This window comes from Trematomus bernacchii, unplaced genomic scaffold (assembly GCF_902827165.1).
Source record: "Trematomus bernacchii unplaced genomic scaffold, fTreBer1.1, whole genome shotgun sequence".
NCBI classification, from domain to species: domain Eukaryota; kingdom Metazoa; phylum Chordata; class Actinopteri; order Perciformes; family Nototheniidae; genus Trematomus; species Trematomus bernacchii.
In genome coordinates, this window is record NW_022987705.1 from 9,378,696 (window position 1) to 9,397,258 (window position 18,563).

The 18,563-nt window shown below is 41.7% G+C and overlaps 1 protein-coding gene across 1 annotated transcript; it reads right to left on the bottom strand.

Moving 5' to 3' along the window:
* Positions 1-403: 403 nt before the first annotated feature.
* rbm27 (RNA binding motif protein 27) lies at positions 404-18,318 on the bottom strand. Its single transcript, XM_034140400.1, is given in 22 exon segments — positions 404-3,049; positions 5,406-5,525; positions 5,647-5,730; positions 5,846-5,945; positions 5,947-6,074; positions 7,483-7,587; positions 7,742-7,918; positions 8,020-8,094; positions 8,189-8,314; positions 9,746-9,883; positions 10,217-10,453; positions 10,570-10,723; positions 11,341-11,494; positions 11,622-11,768; positions 12,605-12,793; positions 13,446-13,676; positions 14,382-14,696; positions 15,099-15,310; positions 15,934-16,001; positions 16,189-16,316; positions 16,730-16,848; positions 18,134-18,318. Coding segments are annotated over 22 exon segments (3,162 nt in total). The 5' UTR covers positions 18,193-18,318; the 3' UTR covers positions 404-2,953.
* Between the last annotated feature and the right edge of the window lie 245 nt (positions 18,319-18,563).

Genomic DNA, 18,563 nt, shown 5'->3' on the forward strand with positions numbered 1-18,563 from the left:
AGATGAAGATTTGTGACCTCATACATTCCCATTAAAGCTCTGGCCCACCTTCAGCCTAGGCAGAAGCCTTGTCAGTCAAAATAGAAGAACACACCTATGTGGGTGTCATTTTAAAATAAATTAAAAACAGGCTAATTGTATCTGAGGTCATGGTATAACCACAATAATGTATTCCAAGATCGCCTATTCTAGAAAATTAGAAAAAGATTATTTGTTCTATATCCAAGGACACTTTCTCACTGAGTGGTTTATACCTATTGTGTCATGTGTAATTCCTAACGTCTGCAAATAATTATATTAACACAAACATATAAGATGACGTAACAATGAAGGAGTCCACACAAGAGTTTAAGATAATATTTTCTGGAATGCTTTTGCTTGCACTTTTTTCCCCTTGCCAATCTTTTTTTGCTCCATTGTTTTTTTTTTTTTTTTAAATCTCCAACTTTTTTTTTTTTTTTTCCTATGTCCAATTCAAATTGTATTTTTTCTTTTTTTGTATCATCTTCCAAGCACCCCATTCCTCCATCTTTATTGGCAAAAGCAAACATGCTAGTAAATTAGAAATAATTTTTTTACAAACAAAATACATGAAGAAAATACATCCACATCCTGCAAATATAAACAGTAACAAATCCAAAACTATTATCCAATACACATTTTACATTTTTTACACACCATTGTGATAGTAGCATACAGAAGATATTACAAAAAGTGGGACAGAGACTTTTGTCTGAATCCTCGCTCCACTAGTGTAGGTTTGTCGTATTCAACTGCCAGTGACTTCAATAAAAACAAATCACAAGCAAATCATATTAAGTGCCAAAGAGAGAAGCTTTAGCTTTCCATCGCACACCTGAACCTAGTTTTGGGCGGATCAAATGGTTTTAATGGGACACCGAGGTCACTGGCAGGAGATTTTTGGGTTGTCAGTCAACGGAGAGATATGCAAATCAAACAAAAAGCGCTACCAACATTGTAGGTGGGAGGAAATCCTAATGGGTTTCCAACAGTTCTGAACCGCTGTAGCGCAAGTTAATGATAGGAAACAAAGGAGAAATGAGAAATTCTGTTACCGACTGTATTCCAATGCAGGCAGAAATCAGCATGTGTATTTACATTCAGATCTCTATACACATGCATATCTCCACCTGCATGTCTGTGTAAAGCACACTGCTTCAGTTAACACATAATTTACTTTGTTTTGGTGCTCCCCTCTGACTGCTTGTCAGTTGGATATGATCAGTTTATGAGAGTTATGATACGCATACACATCAAACAATACTTCATTAGGCTGCATGTAAACATAGGTGTCTGTCTCAGGGAAGCACCAAAAGTAAAAACTTTCTCAAGTATAAATCTAAAAAAAAGTTGGGTCTAGCATTGAGCATATTTCCAAATCAACTAAGATGAATTTGATTCCTCCCACCCTGAGGATTTTTAAAATACAGTGTTTGCAAAAAAGGCCAAACACGAAATAAAAACATTGTCATGAAAGGTGCACATTGTGGTTGCACGTAGGGTTCTGTCTGACACTATTCAGAGGCAGGAGAAGCTGCACTGATGATGAAATTATATGGAGACTCCCACTGCCTTTCAGCTGAGCCTTCTTCACAGCTCAGAAAGGGGTTTTAAAATGAAATGTGCTCCTCATGTGACCAATTTAGTGAAATACCAACGTGCACTGGTTTCTTTAAAAATAAAAATGATTGAGAATAAACAGGGATGCTAAGCACTCTTGCTCTACCTTTTCTACCTGACTGAACCTTGCCATTTGTTTAAAATGACAGAAAAAGAAACAACAAAAAGTACAACTAATTTGTCGTTCAAACATTTACAAAATTTACAAAAGTAAATCACACATCTTGTAAAATGTCAGCCATCTGCTGATTGTGTAAGGCAAAGAAATTATATATATATATAGATATATATATTAAAATCCACTGTTCAGTTTTACATTCAAACACCGGTCTTCAGATCCCACATTTTTTAAATGTGCGATCTGATCCTCTTCCTGCCATGCTCTTTAGATGACCAGGAGTCAGAATAAAACAAGTGAAAGATGTTACACACTCTGAGAAAATGTAGAACACCCGTGTGGGTGTTTATATTTACAAAGAGTGGCACCGGACATTTAGTGAACACAAGCAGGGAAAATTTGAATATTTACTACCAGACTGTATCTGACGTGCATGGCACGGCAATTTGTAAACATAGTCTAGACTTTTCTATTGCACTGGTATCCTTCTGTACCTGCACTGGCTCAAATATGGTTATGGTACAGTGTCTGCACCTTTGGGTGCTGGGCAAGAGTGGCTCTGTTTATTTTGAGTACAACATGCGCAAACTAGCATGTATTCAGGCCAGCAGTGAGTCACTGCCTAAAAGATTGGGTTCCTTTAACATTTTGGGCATTCCCATCCCAAAACAAACTGAGCAAATGGAAAACCATACCATACTGTGCCAATCTGGGTACGGCACAGTGCATTTATGCAGTGGAAAAATAAATAAATATCTCTCTGGTAGCAACAGAGAACGTTCTATCTGTGAAGGAATGGCTGTCCCTGAATCGAGGACAAGATCTTTCAAAAAACTGGTGAGAAAAGAGCTTAAATACAGTATGTATAAAAATACCTATTCACAGTAGACACAAATGTTGTGCATTACTGATATTAATCATCTGGTATGCACACTGAAACTTACATAGGTTTTCCTATCTATGAGAACAACTTAACATTTATCTTTCTCAACAAAAGTGAGATGTTTTAAATAATTGTTCAGTCGAGGGATACAAAAGCTATCGGCCCTCTAAACTTCCTCCGATGTAAAGTTAAGTAAAGTGGTTTTTACTTTGATTAGAGTCTAAAAATTACTTGGTTTCAAAATACTGGAAAGGAAAAAAAAATGGAGTTCCGTTGAATTGATTTCAACGATTGGGATGAATCGCACGCCTTCATCGTCTCCAGGATCGACTCTCGTACTCGTCATCTTCATCGTCATCCTCCTCCTCCTCTTCCTCCTCACCAGGCAAATAAGAGTTAACTTTTTTCTGTTTGAAAGTAGAAAAAAATACATCTCCAGTTAAGCTTTGAACACTTAAACAGATAAGATGAAGTTCTTTACATTCTTCTTTAGTTCAGTTTAGTAGTTCTTTAGTCACATATTTGCTTCACACAGTGAGGGGATGTTAGTCAAACTAAAGTAGGACTCATCTAGGTCTTGTTTCTGTCAATGCTACATCGGTTAAGTTTCAACATTTTAAAAGATGCTATGCTTTCACACATGAACCACCTCTGACTGGTTTTGTTCAACTGTCTAAGTAAAGCTTTGGTCTCTCTTTCTTCCTGAGACCTGCGATGTCGGCCTGGTTACGCCATACATCAATGGGTTTTCTGTTGAAGCATTTTGGTGCCTGGAACAAAAAAGGTCAACCCTTTTATCATAAACTTGCTAGCACACAAGGCAGAATGCAACCTCAACCAAAAACATGGAAAAGCAGTATGAGGATTTCACCTGACAGTAATGTTACTCAAAGGGCCAGACGCTCTGAGTACTGAGAGGCTTGCCCTGATTTTCCATTGGGAGCCACAGTGAAACATTAGGAAGCACAAGTAAGAAATGGACAAGTAACATGTATGAATATAACTAAAACTTCCAAAAGTTCCCTCACTTCGTATTCCAAGTTGCATTGTACATGGACTTCCTTTCCTGGCGGGCTATATTTGACTCAAAGTAACACATGTTCCCAGGGGGGACTGGGACTAAAAATCAGCCCTGGAATCTGACCCAGTCCGGCCCCCATGAAATGTCAACGTATTAATTGAATTAATACTTAATAAATGTTGACAAGTAATACACTTTTGTTTGATCTATCATTTTTTTTAATATTAAATATTACACCTACTCTCATGTAACAATTGTTTTATTTATTTTATTGCTTGCATGAGCAACACACACCAACTGGAAAAACTAGATTGAATATACTTGTCTTCTCTATAGTAGTACCACCTCTTGCTCTTGCCCTGCACGTGTATGTGCCAGTTGAGCTGGTTCTTCCACCAGCTCAACTCTCTGTCCCTCATCATGAACGCAGGCTGGCTGTATATCTGAACTCAGACTCGCGCCCTCATCATTCTCGTCATCATCTTGCACTTCTAATGGCGCGTTTCCACTACAGCGCGGAGCACGGTTTAAGAGGGCTGTGACGTCAGCGGCCCGTTTTTGGTTGCGTTTCCACTTGGCCTAGTACCGGCCAGGCGGGTCCTAATTCACAGTTTTTCTGGCCTCATAAAATCGTGGGTCTAGGGCCAGAGACAACGAGGCTGAGTCGGGCTGAGTATGCTAAACTAGAGAGAGCATCGCTGGCAAGGGGGCTACAACTACAACAAGATGGACATATTTGGCCGTGATTTAATTGTAATACACGTTTCAAAATGATGCCGAAGTAACAACATACTGATACCGGTTAGTAAAAACCATGAATTAATGCTTTGACAAGTCTGCAGACAGACGGCAGGCGCAAAACCTTTTAAAATGCTTGTTTTCTAAATGGAGATTGGCTAAGCTAACGCAGTATATGCTCCGACCGTCCACACTCACAACAACGGCCTATACAGACATAAATAAAGCAGCGACTGTACTCACCATGACACAGGCAGTCTGTGGTTTGTACTTGTTTAACTTTTGTCTAGTTTCTGAACATATATGAGGAGCTGTGAGCTCTGAGTGCTAACAGCTAACGGCTGTGTTGTTTTTCTGGGGTTCTCATTGAAGATGACGTCACGGCTCCGCCTACACTGCGTTACTATAGACACTACCCCAGTTCCTAAACTGTAATGGAAATGCGCCATAAAGTGAGCCAGTCCTAACGAGGCCTAGCCATACCGAGCGAGGCCGTGTAGTGGAAACGCGCCATAAGCTGCCGATAGTGCTAGTAGCACTAGCAGCGCTGCCAAAAAGGTCTGTCAATTTGCGACATTTAGATGCTTCACCTGCTAGTGACTACACCTTTTTTTCTCTTGCCTTCTCGGCCCCACACTTTTATTTTCGTTTTCTTTGATTTTTATCCATGTTTTTTCATTTTCCCTGTCTGCCGTCTAATCCCTTCTCTTCGTATGATACACCAATGTATTCAGCTCTCTGACCGGTCTTTTTTCTTCTTCGTGTGTGATTATTTGACAGATAAGAACCACACAAATGCATTAGCGGCCGCTGTTGCCCTCTGTCGGCCGTCAGCGCAACTTAAATGATGACGTTAAACAATTTTTTTTTTTAAAGGGCCGGGCCGGCCGTCAACGGCCTTTGACGACCGGCCGTTCTGTGGTTCTCCAGATTTTCCAGATTCTCCAGATGGCCAGTCCGCCCCTGCATGTTCCCCTTTAAGTGCCTGGGTTAGTGTGTCGTACCGTATTTTCATCATCTTTAGCCTCTTCCTCCTCTGGCTCAGTTGTAACGGAGGGCGTCTTGGGCTTGTACCAGGATATCTGCAGCACACGACCTTTGAACTTAGCTCCCTGGTTAGCTGCCTGGAAAACAATACGGGAACAAAGTGGCCAAGTTTGACTAAAAGCTTTACTGTTTTTGTACCACTCAAAAAACTAAAAAACTTGAAAGAAGCAAAGACAGACGAGCAGTAATGGGACTTACATTCTCTGCTTCACTTCGGGACTTAAAGGTCATGACAACAGTGTTGGCGTCTTGATCTCGGACCTCTTCAATCTCACCAAATTTCTAAGTAAAAAAATAAAAAACAGTATTCATTTCAGTTGAATTCTTCAATCATCAAATCAGAAACTAAACAAAAATAAATGATATAAACAAAGTGTGTGAGTAGCTCAGTCCTCACCACAAAGTGCGGCATTAGCTCCTCCTTCTCCTCCTGAGTGACCCCCAAAATAGCCAGGGCTCTGGGTCTGTGGTCCACCGACATGCGGTTCACAGTCCCCCCCCCGCCCCATCATGTCCCGGCTCCGCCCCCTGCCCCGGCCCACGTGTCCCGCACCGGGCTCCATCGCCATCTTCCCTCGGCCCCGCCCTCGGCCCGTTGGAGGCCGAATCAGACCCAGCCTGGTGGCCTGAAACAGGACAGAGGGGGGGGTTTAATGTTATGAAACGACTGACTGCTTTTGCTTTTCTTTCAACCAACGTGGACAAGATTAAAAGAGTGAAAGCTGGCTGTGTTAAAATAATCATTAGGAACAGATGTGGAAAACCTGCGCCTTGAAGCGGCTTTTCAAAGTGAAAACAAACATGTCAAGAAACGACAGTGTGTTTAAAATAAATAATTTAATTTGGCATCCCTATTTAGTCTTCACACAATTTCCTTTTTCTTAGAGCTTATATATTCTCCAACTCCCCTTCGGTCACTCTGCACCCTTTACCATTAGTTGTCACTCCTCCATATTTAAAGCAGCATCTACTCGCTTCCTAACCACTCCACACTCTCACAACCACTCTCTCATCCATTTGTCCCTCGCTCACTTCTCCCACTAATTGTCATCCCGCCATTTTCTAACAAGGCCCGGCGGCTCAAACTTTAATGAGACGGGCTCCGTCAGCGGAGGACGGGTGTGATTTGGCTTCGTTAGCGGCCGCTCCTCTGGGCTTGCTTAAGTGGCTGCAGTTTAAAGTGCAGGAGGAGGGCTGGGTTTGGATGGATATGCATTTTTAATATCAAGCTAATTTAGGACCCACAGGGGAAGGAAGGGGGGGTGGGGAAACATGCTACGCAGGGTGTTGCTAACAAAAGCCATGTTCTTGTTGGGCTGATCTTGTGACACAGGCGACCTCGTCTGCACGCTGCTGGTTTAAATGAGAGAGGAAATGTGGGCCAAGTCTAAACTCAATAATAGCCTTGGAATCATATTGGAGCTATTTCTAATCTCATATATAAATATTTTCATGATGTATGACATGTTAGAAAAGTATATCAACTCATTTGCTTCAGTCAAGGTGTTTTCATAGGATTTGAATGTCATCCATTGGCATTCAAATTAGCATCAGTGCTAACAACAGGAGAACACATTTTCTTCAGCTAAATGTTTTTTTGTTTTGTTTCTGGCTTTTCCTAGATCTGAGTGAGGAACAATTCCCGCTACTAGCTTTTTTATAAAATAAACTTGTGAATTTAAATACACAACTGAAAACCTTTCAGAATATTGTTTTATTTATTCCTTTCTGGGAATCAAATGTTGCTTTATAGATGTTTTTGGTAACAATTCAGCCAGTGTGCAAACACTACTAGTATCCTCTCTTTTCACCCATCACCTGTGAATCCATGCTAGTTAGTCTTTTCCTTCTTATATCTTATTTAATCTGGCCCGATAACATCTTCTAAAGCATTTCTTTGTATGACATGCTCAAATTTCAGCACTCAAGAAAAGCGCTGCTAATGTAAGGTGATGACTGTCTATGTTTTTGTGTGTGTCTTTATAGGCCTTTGTGAAGCAGTGTTATGTACTGTGTGTGTTTGTGTGTCATTACCTCGACCTGTAGCTGTCCTAGTTTCCTCTTGAGGTCTGTTGTGTCCTCTCCAGAGCTCATCTTCTTGTGAAAGTCCAACTCAGCATCCAGCAACTCCTTCTGGGCCTGTACAAAGAGAAAACCTTGTTTACCAAACACTTAAGAGCAAAGAAAATGTACAGTTTCTAAAGTGGCTAGTCAAAACTCCACTTGGCTGTGTGTGTATAAAAAGGAGATGAAGCACTCCACCATGCTCCCGACCAAAGTGACTTCGACTCACATCAGTCTTGGTCTTGGACTGGGCGTGGTTTGGTTTGGCGCTGGATACCTGGGAGGCGGGGTTCATTTCATTCTGCAACTGCGCGATCTTCTCCGTCAGCTCCTTTAGGGTCTTCATGATGTTGGCTCGCTCCTCGGGTCTCATCCCTCGGTTCTTATCCAGGCGGTTTATCAAGGCCTGGAGGAAGAAGATAACCAGTGAGAGACGAAGGTGTAAAAGAATGGACGGGAATAGAAGTGAAGGGACAGTTGAAAGAAGTAATATTGAGCCCCTCTTACCTTCTGACACTCCATCTGTGTCTTCAACATCTCTTGCTTCTTCTTTCTCATGTCCTGCTGGAGTTTAAATGCCTCCTAAAAGGAAAATAAATTGAATACAAATTAATTCCCTGGTGTTGAAACACATTTTTTCATGCTGGTGTACATTCTCAAAAGTGAAGCCACATGCCTGTTTCTTCTTGTGGACTTCCTGTGCTTCTAGTGCTTTTCCTGTTCTCCCATAGCTCTTTGAGGTGGACTTGAGGGTTGTTGAATTGTAAGGGCTCTTCTGGGTGTTTGTCAGTGCAGGTATCACCTAAGCACCACACAGACAGAGAGAGAGAGAGAGAGAGAGAGAGAGAGAGAAACACTGATCAGTTCATCAGAATTACTTTTATAAATCTGCAATTCACAGGAGCAAGAATGCATTGATATATAACATCAAATTATTATTTATAATGCTATTTTTGCTTATATTCTTATATCCCTGAGGCTGTAAGAATGGCTGGTCTGCATCACTGGACGGGAATATTCTCTAGTTTCATGGCGGTAATAGAGTTCCCATTTTTGCAATAGCACACAACGCAGTGTTTTTACTGTTCAACCGACATGTTCAACCTTGAGATATTTTTTAGCCTGTGACAGAAAATCAAGAGTCTGGACCCACTGATTTCAGGTCAGTATTTTATACCGAGCAAGCAAATACACTTATCTAATGCTGCGTTCACACCGGACGCGATGCGATGTTTGGGGGCGGCGCGATTACATGTAAAGTCAATGCAGAGACGCGGACAGACGCGAATTCGCTCCGACGGCGCGCATGAAGCGGTGGATGCGGCGCGAATCACGCGATTGAACGGTGCCGCGTTAAACGCGAGAGTTCAATTTTTTCAACTCGAGCGTCAAATTCACGTGACGCGTTCTCGCGGAAGCCAATCAGCGGTGAGGATCTCAGCCGCCGTCACTGACGTTCAACCACACAACATCAGCCGTTAGCAGTTAGCACACAGCTCCTCATATATGTTCAGAAACTGGACAAAAGTTAAACAAGTACAAACCACAGACTGTCTGTGTCATGGCGAATACAGTCGCTGGTTTATTTATGTCTGTAGGCCCGTTGTTATGAGTGTGGAATGAGCATATACAACGTTAGCTTAGCCTGGTCGACCCGATCTTCATTCAGAAAACAAGCATTTTAAAAGGTGTTTTGCCTGCCGTCTTGTCTGCAGACTTGTCAAAGCATTAATTCATGGTTGTTACTAACCGGTATCAGTATGTTGTTACTTCGGCATCATTTAGAAACGTGTATTACAATTTAATCACGGTAAAATATGTTCATTTGTTGTAGTTGTAGCTCCCGAGCCAGCGCTTCTTGTTTGAATGATGCGAGTAAACACAGCTGGCAGCCGCGGTGAAACTCCAGCGTTTAGAGCGATGCGATAGGAGCGATTAGAGCGAAGCGAATAGTCGCATCGCGTCCGGTGTGAACGCAACATAAGATAGTTAACGTAGTTTAAAGTACCCGCTTGAACATGTGCATGTTAGCTTGCTGGCATTAGCATTAAGATGAAAAGTACAGCCGCCCACAGCTGTGTTATTTGTTTAACTTAAGCGGCCCCTAACAGACACACATGGTGCCTGACATTATGTATTCTGCTGAAGACATTAAGAAGTGTGGTATTCCAAAATCATTTGAAATTGGAAAATGAACCAGGTCATAGGGCATAACTTCAAGACATGAACGTACGGTGACAGCATCTGTGTTTGGGTTCAGGCTGTCTGCTTTGGTTGGAGCTGGGACCTCCGGCAGGGCTGGCACGCGGTGCTTGGGCACGGTCTTGTTCAACACATACGCAGCTGGATTGTGCTGATGGATCACCTGCATCTAAAAGAAAAGGGAGAAAAGGTATATCTCATGAGAGGTTGCGGTAGCAGGGCAAGAGATAATCAGCATGAAAAGATTAAAAACGTCTTTCTGAGCAAATTTCACCTCAGCGAAAGACTCACCTCTTTGCACTAGCTTTTAATACTAGTTGAATGTAACATTTTGACATTTGAAAGTGTTTTTATACATTTCTACTTATTGTTTTATTATTTTACTCCTATTGTGTTATTTTTGTATTGTGTTTGTTCCCAGTACAGCACTTTGGTCAACGGAGGTGGTTTTAAATGTGCTATATAAATAAATAAAGATTGAGATTAAGCTCTTGATGCCAACCTTATGCATGTTGCTGTGCTGCAGCCCATGGATGGGTGCGGACCCCACCGCCTGGCCCCCACAGCTCTGCTCCTGCTGCTGCAGCAGCCCTGTGGGGTTGGTGCCGGGCTCGCGGTGCCAGTACACACGGATGAAGCGGTTTTGGAGGACCGCCTCGGTGCTGGAGATGGCTCGCCTGGCTTCTTCATTCTTTGTGTACTGGATCAACGCCGCCTCTGGGTCGCCACCAAACACAACCTGGATTGAGAGTAGAGCAAGCAGATTAGGAATGTGTTTAGGATGAAGCTTGTAAACAATGTAGCCCTGAACTTTAGCCCTTAGTCAGTTTGCTTGTTTCAAAGCAGCATTTTTACCTGGATGTTGACGATGGTTCCGAACTTGCTGAAGTGTTCGTTGAGCTGGGTGATGTTGTTGAGCTCACGTGGGATCTTGCGCACTTCCAACTTGGTGTTCACATAGTGATACCTCTTGGGAAAAGTGTTCTTGTGTTGGTTGTTAAAGCTTGGCCTAAAACGAGAAGAACACTGTGATTACATCTGAAGTTTAACACGGTCATGATTTTAAAGGAGGAATAAAAGAAAAAAAACAGACAAGCCAGTTCAACATTTTGATGATAGGCAGTGAAAGGGAGCAAAGATAGTGGACCTAAGGTTTGAGTTTCAGCCATTATGTTGAAAATCATACAAACCATACTTTAAAAAAAAAGGAACACATGAACCTGGTTGACACTCGAGATGAATTTCAAGTGGAGCCGTTGCAGGCCTTTGTGTGATACTGCCTCCAACACCTAACTCAAGAGATAGGCTACTGGTCTATGAGTCACCTTGGTTTGAAACAAGGCTCTTATTGCAGTAGCAGGAAATGGGGGTAAGGCACAGAATTGTTTGATCAAATTTCACCTGGTCCACTTTTGTTCTTTACATTTATGAGCAAAACCAGATCCTGTTCAGTGAGTGTGTCTATGATCAGGTCCCCCCTTCCTTTCTTGGTATGTGAGGAAACCATTACTTATTTTGTGTTGGTTTCACCCTGATGCAGTACAGTTTACATGGGTTCCAGGCATCTCCCTTTCAAATCTTCCTATCTTATGCCAGGGGAAACTTTTTTAATGTTTCTGTTCTTACTTATCAACCCAAGATTGCTTAGGCGCTGGTCCCTCTGCTATGCTGGGCCCCATGCTCCTCTTCCGGTTGTCCTGCTCTGCGTTGAAACGGGACACGTTGCTTCCAGGAGTGCTGGCTGCAGTGGCAGGCTCTGTCTGGATCACTATGTTGGCAGCTGGAAGACAATCACACAGACACATCACTGAGAAACAATCATAAACACGAGCTGTCCGTCATTGTGCACAACCTTTCCGTTTGGTTTGGGGAAGAGTGTGAGTACTAAGAAGGCTAACACTTGTTACCTCTGGAGCCTTGCCCTTCGTTGGAGGTGAGACCAATGAGGTTGGAGCGCTGCGTGTGCACCCGGGGAATGAACTGACTGTACGGGTTACGACCGGCGGCAGTCAGGGCAGGGGATTCTGGGTTATAGCCCTCTGGGTCATAGTTATCTAATGTGTAAAAAATGAAAACACACATTTAAGTTTAGAGGGAATACAAAACACTCTGAACAGCCTTAAAGTGTGAGAAATAAACCGCACAATGAGCTTATGCAGTCCTGTATACATAAGTACGTACTACCTGACATTTAGTGACTTATCTCGCACACAACAATCGTGTAAAAAATGTCATTTTAAACATGTCAGTGACAGCAACCTGCGACTGTACACAAATACATCTCTGAGTACATTATAAGATACATATATGGTATCAAGAAGAAAAAGGAACTAATTAAAAGATAAAAATTGTAAAATAAAAGTACGGCAATACTGCTAGATAAATATATATTATAGGATGATGAAACGGCATAAGAGAATAACTCTTATCTGCAGCAAAAAGGCACCTCACATGACAGTTACGATTTTGACTATCCGAGTCTTTATTTAAATTTAAAAACCTGAGTTTGTAAGTATCTAAAAATAGACCCACTCCATTTTGAACTCAGGCTTAGCTTTCTATTTAACCTGATTTATTTATGAGTTGAATTATGGGAAAAGCACTCAACATAAAAAATGAGGCATGTTAATTGCTCATAGCTAATTTGTCTTTGGTTAATAAACAGTGCCACCCTCTGGCCAACAGCTGTTACTGCAGCCTGAAGGAACACACATGCTTCACATTCTGCATTCACATAGTCATAACCCAATTTATAATGAAAGGAAACAGAGTACTAGCTTAGTCTTTAACTTTATAAATTGTATTGTACTGTAATTAAACATGAAACAGGAAAGCAGGAAAAAAAAGAACGTCATTTCCAAATCTGAATAGGAAAAGCATCGCTGCTTACATTCAGACTGGACATATTGGGGACGAAGAGACACAGATGAAGACGAGGAGGGAGGAGGTGGAGGAGGAGGAGGAGGAGGAGGAAGAGTAGGCGGCAGCCCCACACCGGGCGGTCCGATGGGAGGGGAAGCAGTGATTGCCGTTGGGTGGTTGGGGGTTTCAATCCCACTAGTTGCTATCAGTGGGGGTCCTGAGGGAGACACAAGCCCAAGCTGTTGTCTCAGGTTTATGAGGACAGTGAGTCTTTGGTTTGTGCGACTAAAACTTTTTTCATGCCCCACCAGTTGCTTTAAAAAGACACTATGATGTTGGCAGAAACTGATAACATCTGTCAAATGTAATGCTTCAACAATGTGATAAAATATATTTTTGGATCTGATTTATAGCAAAAAATAATAGCAAATTAGATCCAAACTTTAAACTAATAACTAATTTTCAAGAACCATTATAATTAAGGCAACGGCTGGAATGGGCCCAATAGACAGAATGGTGTGTAAGAGCAGCCTTATGAAAGCTTTTTCCTAGGGCTGCTTCTACATCCAAGAAAGAAGTCAAATTTGGTCACAAAAACCACCAAGTTTGGTTTTGTGATGTCAGATGTTACCTGATTCAGCTATACACAGTCATGTATACAATGCAGTACGTAAAGTAAAGAGATAAGAGATTACCAATCAGTCCAAGTTAGCAGATTACCAGCAAAGGAGGAAAATGTGTCTTGCGGCGCCTTATGGAATAACTAGCTGCAGTGGTTTGTACTAACCAAAAGTCACCAGTTGCTGTCACAATACTTTTCGTGTTTTATTGTGGTTGCCATTTCTGCTCGCTGTGGCGGTGCTACTTACCGGTCATGGGGAAGACCCCCGGTGGTGGCGGCTGGCCGTAAAGTGGCATCGCAGGCATCCTGAGGGGAGGGGGTGGCTCGGTCATCGGAGGCATGGGCAGGCCACCGGGGGGGGGCATAACAGGCGGGGGAGGGAACGGAATAATGTTCGGTAGATTCACATCATCAACGATGAGAGGGTCGTTGCCGTGGTCGAATAAACAAAGGTCACCACGGACACAAAATCCCTTTTCTGTGACAGAGGGGGAGACAAAGATCAAATGTTAACCTTTTCATATTAAATAGTTATGTATTTCTGAAGTTTAGGAAAGCATAAACAACTATCATCTAGGCAAAACCTAAAATATCCTTATTACTTTCTCCTTAGATGCCATTAAATACCTATTTGTACCCTTATCTATCCAACAGGGTTAGGGCCCTGAAAGTCCAATTAATTCACAAATAAATGACTGGAATGAAAGAAGCAATAGGACTAAATAAACAAGATGAAAGCTTCTCCAAGTTAAAAGCAGCTAGGACATGATCACAGTGCATGTATTTACCCCACAGTCTCATTAAGAAACTGGGTCCCTAATGGCTGTGTTTAAGCAATGTGACAGATAGCAGTGAGCTTCAGGGACAGTGGGTAAGTTTAAACCCTATGCATGTCTCTGGGGAGGGGGGGTGGGTCTGCTGCCTTTCACTGGGGAGAAGAGAGAGGAGTGCTAAACAGTGGTCATTAGTGATGAGACTAAACAAGGCAATCAATAACCCTCATGGGAAGATAATGGTAGAGTTTACACAGGAAACTTCACAATGACCTCGCCATTTTCTGGAAAACAATTGTAAAAATCAATAGGCTCTTCCATGAAGAAGTTTCAGCAAAATAAAAACAATAAAAAACATTGATAGAAAGAAGAAATTAAAAGACAAGGAGAAAAAATGATAATGTTCCTACCGTCGTAATCCCTGCAGCGCTGTTTGAGCGAAACATTCTTGTTGCCGAATGGCTTGCCGACACCATCTTGCCTCTGGGCGCTGTAGTAGCCCGACCAGCTGTCTGTGGTGCTATCGGGCAGGTGGGCCGCTGTAACCACGGAAACACCGCCAGCTCCCGGGACTCCTGCGGACGACGTTGAGGAAAAGGGGTGCTGGGGTGTGGGCAGGGGCAGCGGCAGCAGAGGAGACTGGTGCTGCTGCTGGGAGACGGACGTGTTTGAAGAGTTGTAGCAGTCTGTATCCTTCCTTTCCAACTCAAACTTGGACTTGTAGTCTGGCAAAGACAAGCAGAAAGAGGTATTTAAACACAACATATATAAAGTATTACAGTAGAGCAGTGGACAAAACCCTGTAAACTTAAAAACAGCTACTTCTCCCACTATTTAAAACACAGATGTAAATTACCGTAACCCTGCAGGTGATAAGGCCAATTCCAGGCCATGTTGTTGAATACCCACTGATGTGACTGCAAAGCTGTCCACATAATTTCTTATTGATAAAAACTCCCAGCAACACTGACCAACAGAAAACAATACAAATAGCTAGATCCAGTCTCCAGCAGCACTTCTGCATCAGTGAGGACAGTTCGACTGTGCCGACAGAAGCTTCAGGAGCTTCTGCACTCCTGGGTCTGGTCCCTTGTGCTGTTGTTATTGGTTGTTGTGGAAGTTCTCACCTCTGCCTCCTCTGTGCTCTCTGTCTCTGCTCTTTCCTCGGCTGCCACTCCTGCTCCTGCTCCGGCTCCTGCTCCGGCTGTAGCTCCTCCCCCGGGGGCTGCCCCTGCGCCGCTCGTGACGCTCCCGCTCGCGGTGTGAGTCGCTGAGACTTTTCCCGTGCCGATCGAAGTCTCGCCGCTTTCGCTCATCTCGCCTTCTGTCGTCGCGGGCCCTGTGTGGTTGATAAGTTAGAGGAAAAATTAAATATTCATCTTAAACCAGCTAAGGCAAATGTAGGTCTGAAAAACTAGATACAAATATTTTTGAATTGGTTCTAGTGGCCTTTATTTGACAGTACTGAAGAGAGAACCGGGCTTTTTTTTTTTTTTAGACAAGTTGTTTTAAGAACGTTTTTCAAATCTACAGGAAGTGTGAAGTACAATTAACTTCACACAGCGATAGTACAGGAATAGGAATCGTAAGTGATAATTTAAAACATTTCTGTCATAAAAACACTGATTAAATGCTTTAGAATACAAATCATGCATTATCAAAGCTCATTAAACACTTAATCTGTTGTTCTGAATGTATGACAGGTTCTTTTGACTAGCTGTGTTACACACAAGGGACAGGCTACTGGACACCAGGGCCTCATCAAGCTAAAAGCAGGACTCATGGGATATGAAACTAGCTGTCACCCTGCAACCATAAGTTCCCTACACAACTACACAGTGGTATTGGTAGTGTCAGCATGAGACTAGGACTGCATGTGTCACATGTCAGAACAGTATCTGGAGAACTTTATGCTTTTTCATTCAGCTGACATGAAACACACCCCTGAAGCCACAGCCATACCTGGACTCGTTGTTTCTCAGAGGACTTCTCCTCCGCCTGTTTTCTCGGTCCTCCTCCGGAGTTTCAGCCTTTTGGGAAACAACACAGTTCGTTTTTTTAAATCTACATTTTATGTTTTAAAACCCAGAATATAGTTCAGAGTCTGGTGAGAATGGATCCAAAGCCCCATTTAGAAACATCGTAAACTATATTTTGTTTTTGTCTGGTTATCATCTACAAAAGCATTTTTTTTATAAACTCACAAACTTTTCTTACCTCCACAACATCAGTTTTGACTGCAGGTGGTTTGACCTCTTCTTTAGGAACTTCCTTGGCAACAGGGTTTCCCAGGTAGTTCTTTGTTGTCAGACATTCAAAAAGTTTATCGACAAATCCTGTTGTCTCTGCAAAGACAAGATGAATCATGGCATTAGATGTCTAGTGAATACTAAATAAATAACAGCACAGAAATCGAACAGAGATTAAATCATTTCAAACATTCAAGAAATAAAGCACCACGCAAGCTAAACAACGATGTTTCATGTAATAAAGGTTATTTCCAGAGTCATCCGAGGGGGAATAAAATACATTCAAATGACGTAAGACAACCTCTTATTGCTATATTGGGGATCAAGTAGTGGATGAGGAAAATGTACATGTGACTGCAGAATAACTTAAATGAAATAAAGTTAGCTTGTTAGCTGAATTATGTAAATCTCTGCTGGACAACTATCCTGACCCACCTGAGCTAGAAACAATAGAAAAACAGTTTGTTGCGTTCACTCATATCAGCAGTACTTTTGTTTTGCACTCCTACCTTTTTGTAGGAAGACATCAAGCTGATCAGCACAAAGTGCTTTCAGCTCTTTCTCCGGTTTGTCCTTCTTCACAAGAGCCACCACATAGTTGGCTAACGCAGAGGGGTCAGCATCACATCTGTAGATTAAAATAGATACATGTTTAATGTCAGCTATCAGCTACCTTGCTTTACCAATACAAAAGAAAAGAAACATACCAAAAAGGTTAAAAGGTTATAAAGGCTAAACTACTAAATAAATGAAACGGGGAAGACAAGTAGAAGACAAAACCGAGACAGTGAACTAAATATGGTTTATAATTAAACCAACTGCAACAAATTGCATATCATTGGCAACATAAGCCTAATAATAGTAGGTACCAAGTGAGACTTTAAAAATACCTGCAGAGCAAAACATTGCTACAAAAACTTTAGAAAATACCAACCAAATGACCCACCATATAATCTAAATGGTATATATTTTACAAAATCTTTAAATGCTAAAAACCATGCTTAAAATGCTAGTCCAGTTTCTGAATTAATATCACAAAGTCCTGTGAAAGCACTCGCAACTCAAATCTAATGTATAACTAAAAGACATAACTAGATGGGTTATGTATTAGTACACAAATAACATCTTAAAACTACCATCACTTCCATTTGACCTCAGAGAACCATAAAGGGTCATAATGTGAATAATGTGTCTACAAATAAGCTAATGTCAGTGAGAATGACTTGTGTTAAGTTGATACAGTGTTTTAAGAGCATTCCTTAATATATGAGTGAGGAGGTGACTCATACTGCTTCACCTAACCAATGCATGTGTGCATAACACCATCGAATCCTCCTATTTTACACATGTAAATCATTACATTTATGTATGTGCCTTCTTTTATAACAACTATGTCCTGTTATTATTCCAATGTAGTTTAAACATTTACATTTGAAAGAGGCAGACAGAGTAACTATGGAAACTCAAGAGAGCAAACAATTCTTTATCTTTAAAACATATATATAACTTATAACGCTGGATATATTTAAACAGATTCAACACATGGTTTAATAATAATTAACATTAGCAACCTTAGCAGCATACAAGTTCATATCTGTTGCAGCTTACTAACTTGCTACATAGCTGTGAGTAAGTTACATTTTTGTGGGCTAACATCGTGCCTTATTAATCAAAAATAAAAGTGCAACAAACGCTGTACATTCATACATGATTTCCTAAGCGTTGAATAAGCCTTATACTCTCAATTTGCTGTGAAAAGCCAGCTAGCGACAACGGGGGTTTGCTAACTCGTGCAAGAAATTGCCATCATATTCTAGCAAAGCGTCCCATTGATGCCAGGCTAAACCAGCTGCTAGCTAGCTAACGTAGCTATGTAGCATGCGAGCTAAATGTCATTTCAATTCAACACTCACATTGGCTCCAGGAGTTTTGCCAGCCACGACTTCAATGCTTCCACATTCTCTATGATCATCGTGAGAAAGACTATAATACTGTCTATAAAATGAAAGTGCGTTTCAATAACCCTGCTTTCATCGTCTATAAATTTAAAAGCTTTAAGGCCTTCTTCTGTCTCTCTTCACTGGCAGGTCGGGGAAAAGTGTTTTACGGCATGGCAACACAAGAGGAGTTGTCGTAACGCAGGCCGGATGACGGACGGGTATAATAATTTCGTGTCAAAATTAAACTGCTATAGGTAAATAGGTAGCAGTGGCCCTACCGTATGTGTATACAAATATACAAAATGAATCGAATAATTTATACATGAAAATATATGCATAGTTCACTAGATATCTAACGACACGACTACTGAAACTTCTTCGAACTTCATTTCCCAGAAAACCA